Below are 16,375 nucleotides of genomic sequence, written 5' to 3'. Positions count from 1 at the left end.
TATATTAACAATATCATTGAAAACTTAATAACAGTTTCTTTAATTTGTTACGCAAATAATACTGACGCTAAGGCCTTTCCTAGTTCAGTTGTTGAGTAGAAGACAATATGTCGTTCAAGAAGAGCTCGTCTAACACGGAAAAGAACAAGGAAACCTGGACAAAGAACTTAGTCAAGTTTCAAGCCCCACCAAGAAGAGGCAACGTGGCAATTTATGAAGCACCCTTGAGCGAACGGAGTCGCATGCCCCTGAAAAACCACGTCATTGGACGCTTCAAATTTCTTGAATCCACTGCCAAAGAACGGAGAGAGAGGATCGGTTTAATTGCTGTAGAGCTTAAAAACCTATGGAGCAAAACGTTGAACTTCCCGCATGTATCTGATCAATCCATTTGTGCAAAACTAGCAAAACTTCTGAAAGACTACGAGCGCTGCAGAAAAAAACAAAACTTTGATTCATTGAATGAACTGTTTGACATGACCAAGATGAAAGACGAATGTTTGTGCAAAGAGGATGAAAACCTCTACAAACTGCAAGTTGAGAGCAAAGGTCACGTTGGTTACTCGACTTGCAAACCTGCTAGTCTCAATACCATCCACCCATCCAAGCGAAAGAGGGCAATGGAAGCGACTGTGTCCACACTTACCAGCTTAGTGCTACCTGATTGTTCCGAAAGTAGCACGACTCATCCGAGAATAGTGCAAACATTCCTTGGGAGGATGACAATGCGGCATCAACGAGCAAAAAGAAGCATTACCCAACAGGGATTGGAAGACGTCTTGTTACATGCTCAAAGCTGTCGTCCCATGGAGCAGCAGTGGTATGCCGCCAGCTTTCTGGTGAGGGCATTGAAATCCCAACCACATGTCAATCAGCAATCCACAAGGCTATATACACCAGAGCTACTCAGGTGAAGAAACAATTGGTGAACACGCTTCATCAGGAGAAGTGGAGCATACACTTTGACGGCAAACACATTGAGGGCTTTGAATAGCAGGCCGTGGTCCTCAAGAATGAATATAAAGAAATTAAGTTGACTGCGCTAAAATTGAAAGATGGGAAAGCTCAAACAATCGCAGAAGGACTCCAGAATGTGTTAGAGGAATTCAAACTGTGGGGATCAGTTGTGAATATTGTTGCCGACACAACAAACGTGAATACCGGCAAGAAGACAGGCGTTATTGTTCGGCTGCAGCAAATGTTCGAAGAGAAAGGTCACCCCAAACCCAAGTTTATCAGTTGCCAACACCATGTGCTAGACCGCGTTCTTCGCGTTGTCATGGACGATGAGCTCCATGGGTCGAATAAATCACCAAACATCGAGTATTTTTTTGTGCAGGGTTTGATGAGCAATTACGATAAATTGAAAGCAGCTTTCAGCAACGGTAAAACTGAGGTTAAGAAAACAGGCGGCTGGAGAGATGACATGAAGTTTCTCTACCACCTCACTCGTGTCTTCCGTCACTTAACTGAGAGGAATGAGACCCCCTTCGTGAATTTCAAACAGATCCCAAACATCAGCAATGCACGCTGGAACTCTCGTGCCATTCAAGCACTTCTTGCATTTCTTCTGATGCCAGAAACCCGGATCAGGTTGCGTAAAATCTGTTCATTTATTTCTTACTCATGGGCTTACCATTGGTTTAGCAATCAATTGTTCCGCGTTGAAGATTTTGAAGAACTGAAGGTCTCAATGACTACCCAAAAGCTTTCAATTGCTTGAAAACCCACTGGAAAACAGATGACTCTCCAATCAAAATTGCCCGAAGCAACCAGTGCTGCGAGCGTGCCATCAAAGTTATGCAAGAATTGCACGACTCCTGCCGCAATAAGGACAACCTCCCACTGAGAATCATCCTCTCTAATGACATTATCGTGAATGTTTGACTTCCTTGTGCGTTTGATGATCCTATATAATGCTGTATGCATGTGACTCTACAGCTTGTGTTCAATTTTGTATCTGCTTACAGTGACTTTAAAAACTTGGCCAAAAAGCTAATAAATAAAATTCTTAAAATCATTTTGTGCGTGAGGTTTTTTTATGAAATCGCCTGGAATGTAATATTTTATTTAATCTTAAATAAAAGCTTATTAAACTATGATACAGGGAAACGAGGTTGTATAAAAGTCAGTCATCACCCTAATATATATATATATATATATATATATATATATATATATATATATATATATATATATATATATATATATATATATATATATATATACACACATATATATATATATATACTACTGTGATCAAAAAGTAAGGTGAATTTTTTTATAAAATGAAAAATCTTTATTCGTTCTTCCAAATCTGTATCGTCCCCCTCAAAATAATCCCCCCGGCCCCAATTCACTTTTGCCAACGTTTTTTCCAGTTTTCGAAGCATGCCGAAAAGTCCTCGGTAGGGATAGCCTTCAATGCGCGTGCCGATTCACGTTGGATCTCTTCAATGGACTCAAAACGATTTCCCCGGAGTGGTCTCTTGAGCTTTGGGAACAGCCAGAAGTCACACGGTGCTGAGTCGGGCGAATACGGTGGTTGTGGAGCAACATGGGTAGAGTTTTTGGCGAAAAACTCACGAAGAACTTTGATTTTGTTGATGTGGCGATCATCAATCGAAGTCGATGGTTGTCCGGAGCGTTCCAAGTCATCAACACGTTCTCGGCCTTCTTTGAAGTCTTTGTACCACTTGTAAACATTTTTTTGAGACATAGTCTCTTCACTGAAGGCCTTTTGCAACATTCGATACGTTTCAGCAGCAGAAATATCATTCCGCAAACAAAATTTAATAGCACTTCTTTGCTCAACAAAATTAGACATCGTGAAAATCGCCGAATGCACTTTTGGTACTTCAGAAACAAGCGTAAACAAAAAAAAATAATTATGAGTTTGACATGTAATTTGGCGCAAATGTTAATGAGATTCCTACCAACTTAAAAATAAAAAAGATTGGACGATTCGAATAAGGCGGGAAGTTTAAATTAAAAATTCACCTTACTTTTTGATCACAGTAGTATATTTAAATATATATATATATATATATATATATATATATATATATATATATATATATATATATATATATATATATATATATATATATATATATATATATATATATATATATCTATATATATATATATATATATATATATACACCCAGATAAGACAAATTCATTGGGCCAATATTGGGCAAATATTGGGGAGTGCAAATTGGGCCATTACTGGGAAGATATTGGCATTTGGCTGGCAGAATCATGGCTCCAATATTGGGCCATGATTGGTTTTGACTGGCTTATAATGGCCTAACATCGACCATGAATGGGAAAATATAGGCTAATACTGGCACAACGTTGGCCAATCCAAGCCAAATACTGGCTAATTAAAGCCCAATATTTGCCAATTCAAGCCTAATATTGGCTATTCTTGGCACTTTATATACTCACACCGCCTTTTTTTTGGCAACAAGAGCTTATAAGGTCTTGTTGTGCCTTAATGTGACAATGGAATGTTGTGTCTTAAATGTGATAATTGTATACAATTTACACTGCCACACTAACAAATATCTTTTCAAAATAATCTTTTTAAAATAAAAGGAATGCCGATTTGTTCGAAATAAAACTCAAAAGATAGTCATAAGTCATATAAAAGAAGCTTATTCAATCAATATTCTCAAACAGCATCCAACAAAAAAAATTAACAATGTAAACAAGAAAATAAACACATTATAAAAAACACTTCATTGCATTTGATATAAATAAAAAAATAATTAAATGTCTTCCTCTACGCATCTCCTAGCGAATTATTTTGAGGCCATCAATGTGAATTGAACATGACAGCCATTTTGGCATTGTCTTGTCCGGTTCACTAATCGTCTCTTAGGGATAGTTTTCTTACTGCACTTGCATAAACAAATAATAAAAATAAACAGAGATGAACAAAATATAGAAAAAATGAAAACACCTAACAAAATAAAACTTCAATCTACCATCACTAAATGTGAACCACCTGATGTGTATGGCATAATCGGAAACAAGATCTGGATCCGATTACCTGGGTAACTGTATCCTAATTTTGAGTTATGGATCCGGATATATTCAGTTCGGATATTCGGTTCCCAAATAACTATTCCCAAATTTGTCCCTCTCAAAAGCAAGAAAAAGTCTCGTGCGTATGAAGTAAATATTTAACCAATTTAATGGTCAAGAAATTAAAAAAAGTTGACTAAATTGAAAAAGGAAAAGTCAGTTATTCCGATTAACAAAACTCGGCCTTTTCTTTGTAGGTGCTTGTTAGCAAGAAAGTAAATAATTATTTCTAAAATCATATAACAGATTATATTAAATAATTATTACACAATTTATTAAAATTGAGATATAAAAGTCATAATTTAATAAAAAATAGCTTACTGTTCTTGATCACTGCTCATAATCTTCCATAAGAATCGGGTTGAATTCCAGAAGATCGTTTATCACTTGGAATGGAAAAATAAGAAAAAAGTCTAGGCTTCTGAAAAAGGTGCCGTCATGGTTTGTCTAACGGGGCTTTCTGCCACTGCTAATTAATATCACCTTTCAGCTCCTCCAGTTGCTTGAGCACACTTTAGAAAAAATGACTGAACAGCTTAAGCCATTGATTGCTTTACTATTTCAGGAACTATACACAAAGAAATATTTATATGTTACACGCTAATAGTGTATATTTAGTCCCACGACTGGGACTAAATATGACGTATGTAAGAGAGAGCCAAAATAACAAGTGTTATGATGAAAGACTAATTAACTTCACATGATTTAGTCTTCCCAATAGTAAAAAATACATTTTATATAAAAAAAAATTAGATTGCTTTTGAAAATATATTTCAACATATTTAGTATTTGACATATTTATGCCTTTAAAGACATAAAATTAAAATTGTAGGTAGATCTATAATTTCTAAAATCAATAAAAGTGAATGAAAAATTAAATCATCAAGCTACTTTAATTATAACAATAATTTAATTATAACTAATATTAATGAATAAATAAACAAACACTTAAATATTACAATTAATATATTCATACGTTCGCATATTTATTAACTGTACCATTTATTTAGAAATGAAAACTGTACTCATAATAGCTATATTAAAATTACAAATAAGATTAAAAACAGATAAAAAAACAAAAGCAAAATTGAGTTAAGTAAAAACTTTATTGACTTTTTGAACTATTTTCTCGAGCTTTTTTTAGTCCATCTCTGTCAATAGACCCTGACAGCCATTTTGAAAGTATTTTGTCCAGTTGACTAGCTGTTGATGTTGGATAGCTTTTTCTTACTGCATCTGCATAATAAAATGTGCAATAATTAGCAGATGAAAAGATTTTTTTGTGATCTTTAAAACAATTATAATATAAAAATGATAACAACGATGATGTTTATGATGATGATGACGACGATCATGAGAATTTAAGTGTTACCTTATATATAACTATTTGTTTACAATAATTTTATTTATAAGTTTGCCTACCATATATTACATTTTTCACACCCATTAGACAACCAAACTCTAATTTTCCTTTTCTTCCTGTAAGATTATACAGCATTGATAGTTTTGCTGTCAAGATTTTCTTAGCAATTTTTCTTAAACAGTCATCAAGACCACTTCCTCCAATTAGAGACAAAAGAAAATAACCTATAAAGGAATAATTATTTATTATTTCCACTTCTATCATTTAGAAACAAAAAAATAACCTATGAAGAAATAAACATTTATCATTAGCTATTGCATATGAAAATAACGTTTATACTAAAGTACAAACGTTATTATATATGTAGTCAATTCCAAATAGAAAAAATAAACTAATTTAATTTTTAGAAAAAAAATTAACTTTTATATTATATATTGATAATAAAAGACTTACTGCATTAGATCGACATTCAGTATTTTCCAAAAAAATCCTATTTAACTCTAACAGTTCATCTATTTCTTTTAACGGAAATATAAAGTTTTCTGGAAGATTTCCACTTGTATTATGACCAAGAGAAACTTGCTTTTGGCGTTGTACACGTAACTGTAACTTAATTTCCTCCAACTGTTTAAATACACTCTGAAAATATGGTTGGACAGCATCAGCCACTGCTTGTTTTACTAAATCAGTAACTATCCAAAAACAATAAATTATATTTATAGGAAATTGTACGGTATATTGAGTCTCAAAAATGACTCTAGAAATTATGAAAGTCATAAAACCCTTATTCTTGCATAATTTTTAGTGTTATGGCTATAAAAAGTTGAAAGACTTTGCAACTAGAGTAATAGAAAGATAGATAGAATTAAATTCAAAAGCGGTCTATTATAAAAAAAACACCTTTTGCACATATAATTGAACAACCTATATATGCCAAAATATAATTAAAATGCAAAACTTACGAATTGAAGATGCTATGTTTGTGCTAGGACTAGCTAGCGAGGGTTTATCAATTCGATCTGTGTAGGTGGTGGAAGTTGAATGTCTGCATGGGGGTGGGGGAAGAAGTGGTACTAAATGTTCACTATCCGAAGAGTCATAATTAGAATTTTCTGATAAATTGATTGGTGAGTTTTGCTTATTCTTAATTTTTGAATTTTCTTTTTTTTTCTTTTTCTCAATTGCTATGTCAGGACTCCTAAAATTGCAAATAAAATGTTAATAATATTGTAAAGTAAATAATAACGAATACAAATATTCAACTTAAGAATTTTAATTTGCATTAAGAATCTTAAAATTTTAAAAATATACAATAAATATGATGTACTTTACCATTGTGTTTGCAGTTTTTTCCTCTTTAAATCATTTTTTATTTCCGAACAACTTGAAGAAAAATCAGTGTAGTGCAAATTGACTTATCAAATTAACACCACTATATTGTTTACTTATACCAACTTTATTATTTACAGGTTTATCAAAAAAAAGTTGTTTTTCTTCATCAGATATACCAGAACAATTAGCTCTTTTATGGCTCCGTAATTTATCAGATGACCAATAAACTTCAATCCACAGAGAATGCATTTTCCTCTTTTAGTGAAAATACTTCTGCTTTTTAGATATCTTTCGATACATATTTTAGCTTTCATCTAAATCAATTTTAAATAACAGTAAAATGTGACTTTTAAACTCAGTGAATTAATACTAAATCAGCAACAACGTGATAATTTTATTTATTTAAACACATAACCAACACCTTAACACTTTGTTTGTTGAATAAATGTTATTTAGCTCTGAAAGATTTAAACTTTTATTTAAACTTTTATGTAAAATTGTTATATTTACTTAAAAACTAAATATATATACAAACGTTAAATTGCTGAGCATTTTAAAGTGCTGTAACCTAAACTTCAATTTAAAGCACATTGAAATCTTAAGCAATTTAACATTTTTTTATACATTCAGTTGTTTAGTAAAAATATAACGATCTTACATCAAAAATACTCTAAACTAAAACACTTACTTATGATATAAATCATTTATATTAAATGTTTATAATAAAACATTTATAATAAATGTAATAAAGATATAAAGTATGAAAAACATGTGGTTTAAGAACATCTACTTAAATAGATATTCTAATACTTTAACGCACTTGCGTTTATCCGTGTGGAAGTAACCGGTAACTAGATTTCAGCTTTCGGTAGATTACCGGTAACTTACCGGGTAGTAATTTGTAATTTGAAATTACAAAAGGAAAGGTTCATCCAAATGCAATTTATAATTGATTGCAAATGGATGAACCTTTCCTTTTGTTATTTCATTGTCAGTCAGTATGGGGTTATATTTTCGTAATGTATATACACAATAATCTTTTTTACTTTGTGCTATTGTATTAATTTATTGTACTCACCATCTTGGAAATTTGAATCGTTAGAAACTAGTAATTGTCTGTGCACTATTTGAGGCGGTGGTGGCAGTAAAATTGAAGTAGATAAAGCACCTACATAATAACACAATTTAATCTTTATAGCTTTTTGAATAATTAAAATAACTAAAAAGCTATATTGTTTAATTAGGGGAGTGGATATTCTTTTTCCTTTATATTTAAAAAAAAAAAAATTTATGGTAATGCGTTTGAATTACTCATGGATATATATATATATATATATATATATATATATATATATATATATATATATATATATATATATATATATATATATATATAAACTATAGTTGTGTTTAGTGATATATAATATTAACAAACGTAAAATATTAATTAGATTTAATACTAATTACCATTAAAATACTGCATAATTTTTTAGCTATTTTAGCTAACAGCTGCAACATAACTGCAACAGCTAAATCTATATTAAGCAATATTATTTTAGGCTTAAGTTGCAATAGCTAATAATTATAATAAAAATACTTTTATTAATATTCATTTTTTAATTATATATATATATATATATATATATATATATATATATATATATATATATATATATAAAAATATAATTAAAAAATGAATATTAATAAAAGTATTTTTATTATAATTATTAGCTATTGCAACTTAAGCTAAAATAATATTGCTTAATATAGATTTAGCTGTTGCAGTTATGTTGCAATATTATTACATATATATATATATATATATATATATATATATATATATATATATATATATATATATATATATATATATATGTAATAATATTTTTATATATAAAGTTTATATAATAGTATATTATTAATACATTAAAAGTATCATATTCATTATTAATAAATTTTACCTTAAAACTTTAATAATAATAACTTAAAACTTTTGCTGTAGATAAATCATTTCAAAACAAAGAAATCTCGTTAATGTTAAAATGACTGTATGATTTTGAATGGTCAAACTATTACAGAGTTTACAAAGTTGTTAAATGGAAGAAGCACGTTTTTCTTATTGTTTATTAATAAACACGTTTGACGGAAAAAAAAACGCGATTAAAAACATTACAGAATATATATTTAACGGAATATTTCGTTAAATTTTTGCGTTAATGGCCTGGCCCAAATGGGACCCATCTACAACCCATGTAGAGTATCCCATGCCCACATGTCCAGGTTAAAACGCATGTGGGGCCCATACTGACATGTTGGCTGGGTCTCGTTGGTGGATTTTTACTAATTCATTCTATAATTAGAACATATCAAAACAAAGCCTTTATTATTAAAAAAATAAAATTCTTTGCGTAATAAGAAAATGTAGGGTGAAAAGATATTTTTGATTTATCAATTTTTAAGATGATTTAAATCCAAATTACTCACAAAAAGTACTTACTTTGCAGCGCTTAACAACAATTAAGTTTGCGAGAAGCTCTTTTACAGAAAATATTTTCTCCATGTCCGGCCTGTCCAACTTTTCCTGTCCAATTTAATTTAATACTGCGTTAATGGCCCTTTTTAGAGTTTCTCTGAGTGTTTGACCACCTTTGCTGGCAAGAGCAATCATCTATATATTAACAAATTAATCATAGCCAATTTAAATTGTCAGTTTACATTAAGAAAAATTAAAAAAATAAATAATACTGCAATTGATACTGAGTTAAATTATATTTGGTTAAAATAAAATTGCACTTAATTGCACTTTTTTTTTTATGTAAAAATTTATTAATCTTCGAGTAAATTATCATAGAACGTATAATAATCTACAGGAATTAAGCTTTTAATTTCTTGCAAATGGTTAATTTTCTTTTTTTAATGGGCCTAGTTAACTTATATAAAGGCGTTATTGTAGCATTTACAACAGTTTTGTTTCTTGTACTGCACTTTTCTAAACACTTCCAGTCATCATCAAAATCTAATTTATAATAGATTTGGCCATCTGCACTCTAAACCCGAATGGTTCTTTAAAGAACTCTTAAAACTTCTTCACGCTTCTGCCAATGGAGCACCCGTAAAGGTTCTTTGAAGAACTATTAAAAAGGGTTCTTCGTAAGAACCCCATAAAGCCATTCTTTAAAGAACCATTAAAGGGTTCTTGATACACCCGTAAAGGTTCTTTAAAGAACTGTCTGTTCGATTGTGTACGGTACAAATCGTACAAAGGGTTCTTTAAAGAACCGTCTGTACGATTTATGATTTTTTCAATATATAAAAATGGTCAAAAAATACTACTTTTTCAAATTTTAAGTTCAGTTCATTCCAGGAGACGATTAAATCAACAAATTATAAATATTATAAAATTATATATATAATCTTCAATAATAATTTGTTTACTTTTGGCGCCTATTTTCACTTAATCAAATATATACATATATATATATATATATATATATATATATATATATATATATATATATATATATATATATATATATATATATATATATATATATATTATGTGTTTATATTTTATATCCAGTACTAGGAAAGTTAGAGCTATAGTAATATTGTAATTTTATATATATACCATTTTTATTTTTACATTCAGCTAGCTTGTTATGAACAATAATGAGTAAGTTTTCTTTATCAACAAAATATTTATTGCCATAATGGATTTCATTATTTTTTAGCCAAACATACTGTCTATTGGTGAAGATGAAACAAATGTGGCCAAACATCACCATGACATGAAAACTGAAAGTAATAGGCTCCGCCCAGACATCAATATGCTGCTTGATCGACAACAGCGCAGTTGGTCAACTAGAGTAAAGGATTTTGAAATGAATTCCATAGTTGATATAAAAGCTATTTATCCATGGCTTTCTATTGGAAGATTGGTTGGTTTTTAAGTTTACTTTAATTTTTATATAGATTTAAAAAAAAAGTTACTGTTTTTAGATATCTATCATTTATTTAAATTGTATATAATTTTTAATATAATTTTTTTTTGTATATAGTGATGAATTAATGGAAAAAAAAGTGTTTAATGAAAATATAATCGTTTTGATTGTAAAAACTTATCAATGTTTTGATTTGTGTGTCTAACTTTAGTCACATTTTAATTTTTATTTAAAGTTTATAAATGAAATGAAGTTAAGATTTGGAAAAGACCTTGATAAAGAGCTCCACCAATGAATGGGTGCCATGGGCAATAGAATTATTAATCTCGCTAAGTCCAAGTTTAAAGATGAGTATGTGGATGCGATATCTGCTGAAATAGAATGCGAAATTGATGACACTATCAAAAAAGGTTTTAATACTTAATATTTATACTATTTTAAATTATTTAAAAGATGATATTCCTGTGCGTTAACTTGTTTTTCTATTATTATTTTATATTATTGATACTACCTAAATTATATATATATATATATATATATATATATATATATATATATATATATATATATATATATATATATATATATATATATATATATATATATATATATATATATATATATATATATGTACATATATAGTTAATATTATAGATGCCATCTATAAATATATATAGTTAATATTATAGATGCCATCTTAAATGAGCGATTCATTCATTGCCAAGATTGTTTAAGGAATCAACAGATTTTTTGGTTACATTTGACAGCCAGCCGACAGAGCATACACCAACTATTAAAATGCCGAGTAGAAAAAAAATAACAACAAAAGACTGTAGTATTATGTTGGATGGCTGTGAAATAATTGAGCATCGTAGTGATGTCGATGTGTCTTTAGCGATGTCGTGTGTTTTTGCTTCGTATTACCTTTTTAATATTGAATACCCTGTGCAACTGAAAAATATATTACTGTTTTTTGAGCATGTTGTATTTGGTATATCAAGTAAAGACCGTCCTGTAACTGTTTGCAGAATGGCGAACACATTAAATTACAAAGTAAAAGAAACTAAATTTTTATTATTATTGTTAATATATATAAAGAGAGAGAATTCCTTTTTTCTTTCTTTTATTTTTAATAGGTTATGATAAAAATATACAATTTCTTTTTAGAAGTAATGATGACAAATTTTATTCAGCAATACAAATGATGTAATAAAATGCAGTATTATGTTGGATGGGTGAAAAGTAATCGAGCATCGTAGTGATGTCGATGTTTCTTTAGCGATGTCGTGTTTTGTTGCTTCATATTACCTTTTTAATATTGAATATACAACTGACTGAATACATTGCTGTTTTTGGAATATCCATAGACTATATTTCTTTTGTATAAAATTATGTTTAAATTATGTTAAAATGTATTTGTATGGCAGTTTACTTTGTTGTTTTTTTAAATATATATACATATATATATATATATATATATATATATATATATATATATATATATATATATATATATATATATATATATATATATATATATATATATACATAAATATATATATATATATATATATATATATATATACATATATATATATATATAATTCTGGAAGTTTGTAAGCAATAAAACCTGCAATATATAGAAGCCCTTGTTTGCATTCATTAGGCAACTGAACCTCACAATTTTCACATATTGACATATCAATCTCCACATCAAGTTCACAGTTATCATAGTGGTGGTGAGCAGGAGGAAATATTTTAAAATCTGCTTGCTCATCTAGCAACTTTCCAGTTTTGTCGATTCTAAATTTTTGAATAACATTTTGCACAGTTATCAGATGTGCCACCTGACTCTTGTTGATATTTCCTAAACTGTTTTTCTAGTGCATCTGATTGCATATGTCCTAGCAATACATAAGATACACCGCAATTCATAAAATACTTGGCACAGCTTGCTAATCTTTTAGAAGTTTTTTGCAATAAGAAATATAGTTCTCTAAGAAATCTATTTGCCATTGGCTGAAGTAATAGGCTTTCTTTGAATATCATTTAATCTAATATCTAGACCTTTACTGTTGACAATAAGCCATCACTTGACAACTGTTTCAATAAAAAGTGCAGTATCTTTAGCTTCAGGAATTTTTACACATAATGCTGCAACTGTTTCATCACAAAAAACTTTGAGAACTGATCCAAAATTTTGTCATTTAATTGGTTTTGGTGACTAAAACAACTTGCTCGCTTAGAATCTGTTTCATTGTTAATAGCATAACTGACAGCATTCTCCAGTTGAGAATAATATTTAGTAATTCCTTTTTGTAAAAAAAAATATATATATATCTCCAGAATCTTCTAAAGTTACATATATTGAAAACTTAGGTACTGGTCCACCATGTTCATATGATATTAAAGATATATTTATTTCTTTTTCAACAAAATAAAATTTTTCTCCACAGTTATTTATCATTGACTTCAAATTTTTTACAATTGAATTAAATTGAATAGCATCCATTTTTTTGAAGTTTTCGAACTCATCAGGTAAACTATTCTTTCATAGCATATTAACCCAGTGACATCTCGTTTTCTAGACACTATTGGAATACAAGACACTGGTATACCTTTAAAAACTGATGGAGGATGCACTTGAACAAATCTAACACCTTTGAATTTATTTAATTCTGCATCTTTAGGCTAGTGCTGAGCACAAATTCGCTTATAATCTGTAAACACAAAGTTTGCATTTGGAAGTTTTTTAATCAATAACTCGCAATCCTCGGGTTCACAGACAAAGACATACCAATTTTATCTTCACCATGTTTTAAAACACATTTAAACATTGGCTAACCATTTCCTGACTCTAGATACTCCAATATTCACTACACAATCCCATGATAACTTTTTCATAAAAACGAGAAGAACTATTAATTACTATTAGTTAATTAATTCCAGTTATACTATTACAGTTCGAAGAACTATAACATTATTTTATCTTCACTTAATTTGAAATTATTGAAAATAATTTCATTTTTGTAAACTTCGTTTACGATTTGAGTCTGATCATTTTCTGGCGATATCAAAAATTTACTTCATATTAAGGAAAGAAACAGTAAAAACACCTAGTTTAATAAAGGAAACAAAATACAGAAAGAAATTATTTCGTTTTTTATTTAAACAAAATACAGACACGCAACTATTTCTTTAAAGTTAAGTAATTTTGCAGACCTGGAATCTTGCAACGCATTCGGCTAAAAGTTCTAAAAAAAGACTGATTTTTGAAATTGTAAATTCTTCATAACAAAAATAAAAAACCTTTCTCTTTTTACTTTTCTTGATAAAACAGGTCTTATTTTTCCTAATTGTCAAAAAAAATTGAAATTCCTTTGTTCCTTAGTGTGTATTTTTAAATGCCCCCGAACGTCGATTATCTGCCCCCGAACGTCGGTAATCTTAAAAGTGCATTTTATTTGCATGATTTTATCAACAAAAAAAACATTTTTTTTTGAAAACTAAAGAACAACGTTCTGACTGTATAACGCACAAGTTTATGTTTATAAAGTAAGGTGAATTCGCATTGTATATAACATTTTAAATAGGTTACATGGAGTTGTTTCACAATGTGGTAATTTCCAGATCCACGGATATTAGGAAAATCTATATACGAAAGATCGCCGTGTAAATCTCTTAGAAAATTTTTAGTGAATTCTTTTAATGTATCTGAATAATTTTTCATGTGCTTTATAATTGTAGTATCGAACAAAAAAGGACTAATAGTGATGCCAAATACTATTCGCAGGAAAAGGTAAATAATTAACATGTTGTTCTTATCATCATACCATAAAATTCGCAATAGATCATTATGGTCATTGCATATACCAACAATTAGAAACCCTTAACAGAAATCAGATATCAGTTCTATCTTGAACATGCGAAAACGTAAAAGTGTACTAAACGCATGTCAGTAAACATGGGCTAGTATACAAACTTTCATTAATTGAAGGACCACCCTCTTTTGCGGAACCATCAGACACAACACGTAACTTTGTTGTCTCTTTATTATCTTGTAGTACTGCATGATGAGGTAGATAATGAACTTTTCCAGGTTCACCTGGATCATAGACTCGTTCAATGTTTTCGTTTTCGTATGAAGTTATTACTTCTTGGTATCGTTGTTTTAAATCAGTATTTTTCTCAAACTTTCTTTGTAATGAAATAAATTTTTTTAAACTAATGTTATAATTATCAGGTAAAAATTCACACTTTTGTTTTAATAGTAGCTTTGTCACATTCGTTCCCTATTAAACTTAATGTCATTTTTTAAATTGCTGGTAAAAATTGTCTTGCTCTTGGAAATCACTGGATTCAGATTCCCGAAATATTCGTAATTCCAACCTTAAGACATTGTCTGATTGTGAAGTCGACATCAAATTAGTTTAAATAAAATTCTCACGAGCACCGGTGTCAGATGGACCACAAACAATCCATTCTTAAATACTTTCAAGAGCAACTAGATCATTGTTGTAATCTCTTATTATTTTTCCAGTAACTATTGAGTAATAAGGATGTTAACAGATTCATTTTTCTTTAAGATACAGCTAAAGGGATTCCTTTTAAGTAAACATATTTTTGTTGCAAAAGATTGAAGTTAGGATTTTTTAATGGTGAATATATGAAAGGAATACATAATGCCTCCATGTACATATTATTCTTCGGATCTCTATTCTTCAAACAAACACGAACAACATCTAGTGTTTTGATTAAACCTTCATCTGATGCAAACCTTTTAATTATTAAACTTTCTGTGCGTAACTTCTTTAACTTCAATTTTTTACGTAATGCATCTGTAATGTAAGTTCCATGACTGTATCCATCAAATAATACTCTAATACAACTGGATAAAATGTGACATGAGTTTGAAGCTGTAGCTTTAGCAGACTGTAGAATAACACGGTTGTTGGTAGCCTCATGCTGGTTTTGATGAGTAATTGAATAACTCTGAACTTCTGATAACAATTTCTTTGTTATCAGAAGTCCAGAGTTATTCAATTACTTTCAGCATCGCAAAAAGTTATGTTATGCTTCGTTTTGCATTTTATGCACTTACAATTTAATCGACAAAAACTCGCTTTATATCCTCTTTTTAGGCAAACAAAACATCTGCTCTCCTTTTGAACTACACTTCGACGGTTTTTTACATCAGTTTTACTTCTGCATTTAAATGATAAATGTTGTTCTTTACAAAACACACAAGTGTCTCTAGTTTTTTTATTATTTCTTGGGATAGTGTTATGGTTAAAATGTCTTTGACTATTGTTAAAATGGTGCTGATTATTTTTTTTTAATATCAATGTGCATATTCTGTAATGCGATTGGTATATTTTCTTTTACTTCGATACTTGTATTAGTAACAGCTTCACAATGCTCTAGAGCTGAAAGTTCTTTCTTAATCACATTCATAAATTTTTTTAATTGGCATTACTAAGTTCCAGTTACCACTTTTAAAATGTCTTGAAATAACAATGATTAATTCACGTGGAATTCTTTCTGATATAATGGCAATAAGAAGTGATCCATAATTTCAAGCTTATCATATATTTGACGGAGTTGTTTTACTTCTTTTAAATTTTGCACTGGATTTATTTTTCGA

General features: G+C 29.4%; 2 protein-coding genes and 1 pseudogene across 2 annotated transcripts; 1 reads left to right on the top strand and 2 right to left on the bottom strand.

Moving 5' to 3' along the window:
• Positions 1-3,657: 3,657 nt before the first annotated feature.
• Positions 3,658-5,722, bottom strand: LOC149884636 (uncharacterized). Its single transcript, XM_090094525.1, has 3 exons — positions 5,518-5,722; positions 5,209-5,331; positions 3,658-4,663 (listed from the first exon to the last, which is right to left on the bottom strand). The coding sequence occupies exons 1-3, from the start codon at positions 5,720-5,722 to the stop codon at positions 4,632-4,634; spliced, it is 360 nt and encodes a 119-aa protein (XP_089950651.1). The 3' UTR covers positions 3,658-4,631.
• A 132-nt stretch (positions 5,723-5,854) lies between these two features.
• LOC149884635 (uncharacterized) lies at positions 5,855-9,350 on the bottom strand. The gene is made up of 6 exons (XM_090094524.1): positions 9,288-9,350; positions 8,269-8,365; positions 7,869-7,958; positions 6,791-6,872; positions 6,421-6,656; positions 5,855-6,150 (listed from the first exon to the last, which is right to left on the bottom strand). Exons 1-6 carry the CDS (start codon positions 9,348-9,350, stop codon positions 5,855-5,857), a joined length of 864 nt encoding a protein of 287 aa, XP_089950650.1.
• A 1,013-nt stretch (positions 9,351-10,363) lies between these two features.
• On the top strand, positions 10,364-12,099 carry LOC149884634 (uncharacterized; annotated as a pseudogene).
• Positions 12,100-16,375: the final 4,276 nt, after the last annotated feature.

This window comes from Hydra viridissima, unplaced genomic scaffold (genome assembly GCF_058129835.1).
Source record: "Hydra viridissima isolate aposymbiotic clone 2 unplaced genomic scaffold, HvirCarnegie_v1 scaffold_8, whole genome shotgun sequence".
NCBI classification, from domain to species: Eukaryota; Metazoa; Cnidaria; class Hydrozoa; order Anthoathecata; family Hydridae; genus Hydra; species Hydra viridissima.
Note: the sequence above shows the minus strand (reverse complement) of the source record. Positions and strands in the feature narration are given on the sequence as shown.

What these genes read in the sequence shown, in the direction of transcription:
- LOC149884636 (XM_090094525.1), bottom strand. Translation starts at nt 5,722, where the DNA reads ATGATAGAAGTGGAAATAATAAATAATTATTCCTTTATAGGTTATTTT. An exon ending in TGTGAAAAATGTAATATATG is followed by an intron (nt 5,332 to 5,517) that starts GTAGGCAAACTT and finishes TTTATTATGCAG; the next exon opens with ATGCAGTAAGAAAAAGCTAT. An exon ending in TCGAGAAAATAGTTCAAAAA is followed by an intron (nt 4,664 to 5,208) that starts GTCAATAAAGTT and finishes CTTTGTGTATAG; the next exon opens with TTCCTGAAATAGTAAAGCAA.
- LOC149884635 (XM_090094524.1), bottom strand. Translation starts at nt 9,350, where the DNA reads ATGGAGAAAATATTTTCTGTAAAAGAGCTTCTCGCAAACTTAATTGTT. An exon ending in CGATTCAAATTTCCAAGATG is followed by an intron (nt 6,873 to 7,868) that starts GTGAGTACAATA and finishes TAATTTGATAAG; the next exon opens with TCAATTTGCACTACACTGAT. An exon ending in AAAAAACTGCAAACACAATG is followed by an intron (nt 6,657 to 6,790) that starts GTAAAGTACATC and finishes TTGCAATTTTAG; the next exon opens with GAGTCCTGACATAGCAATTG.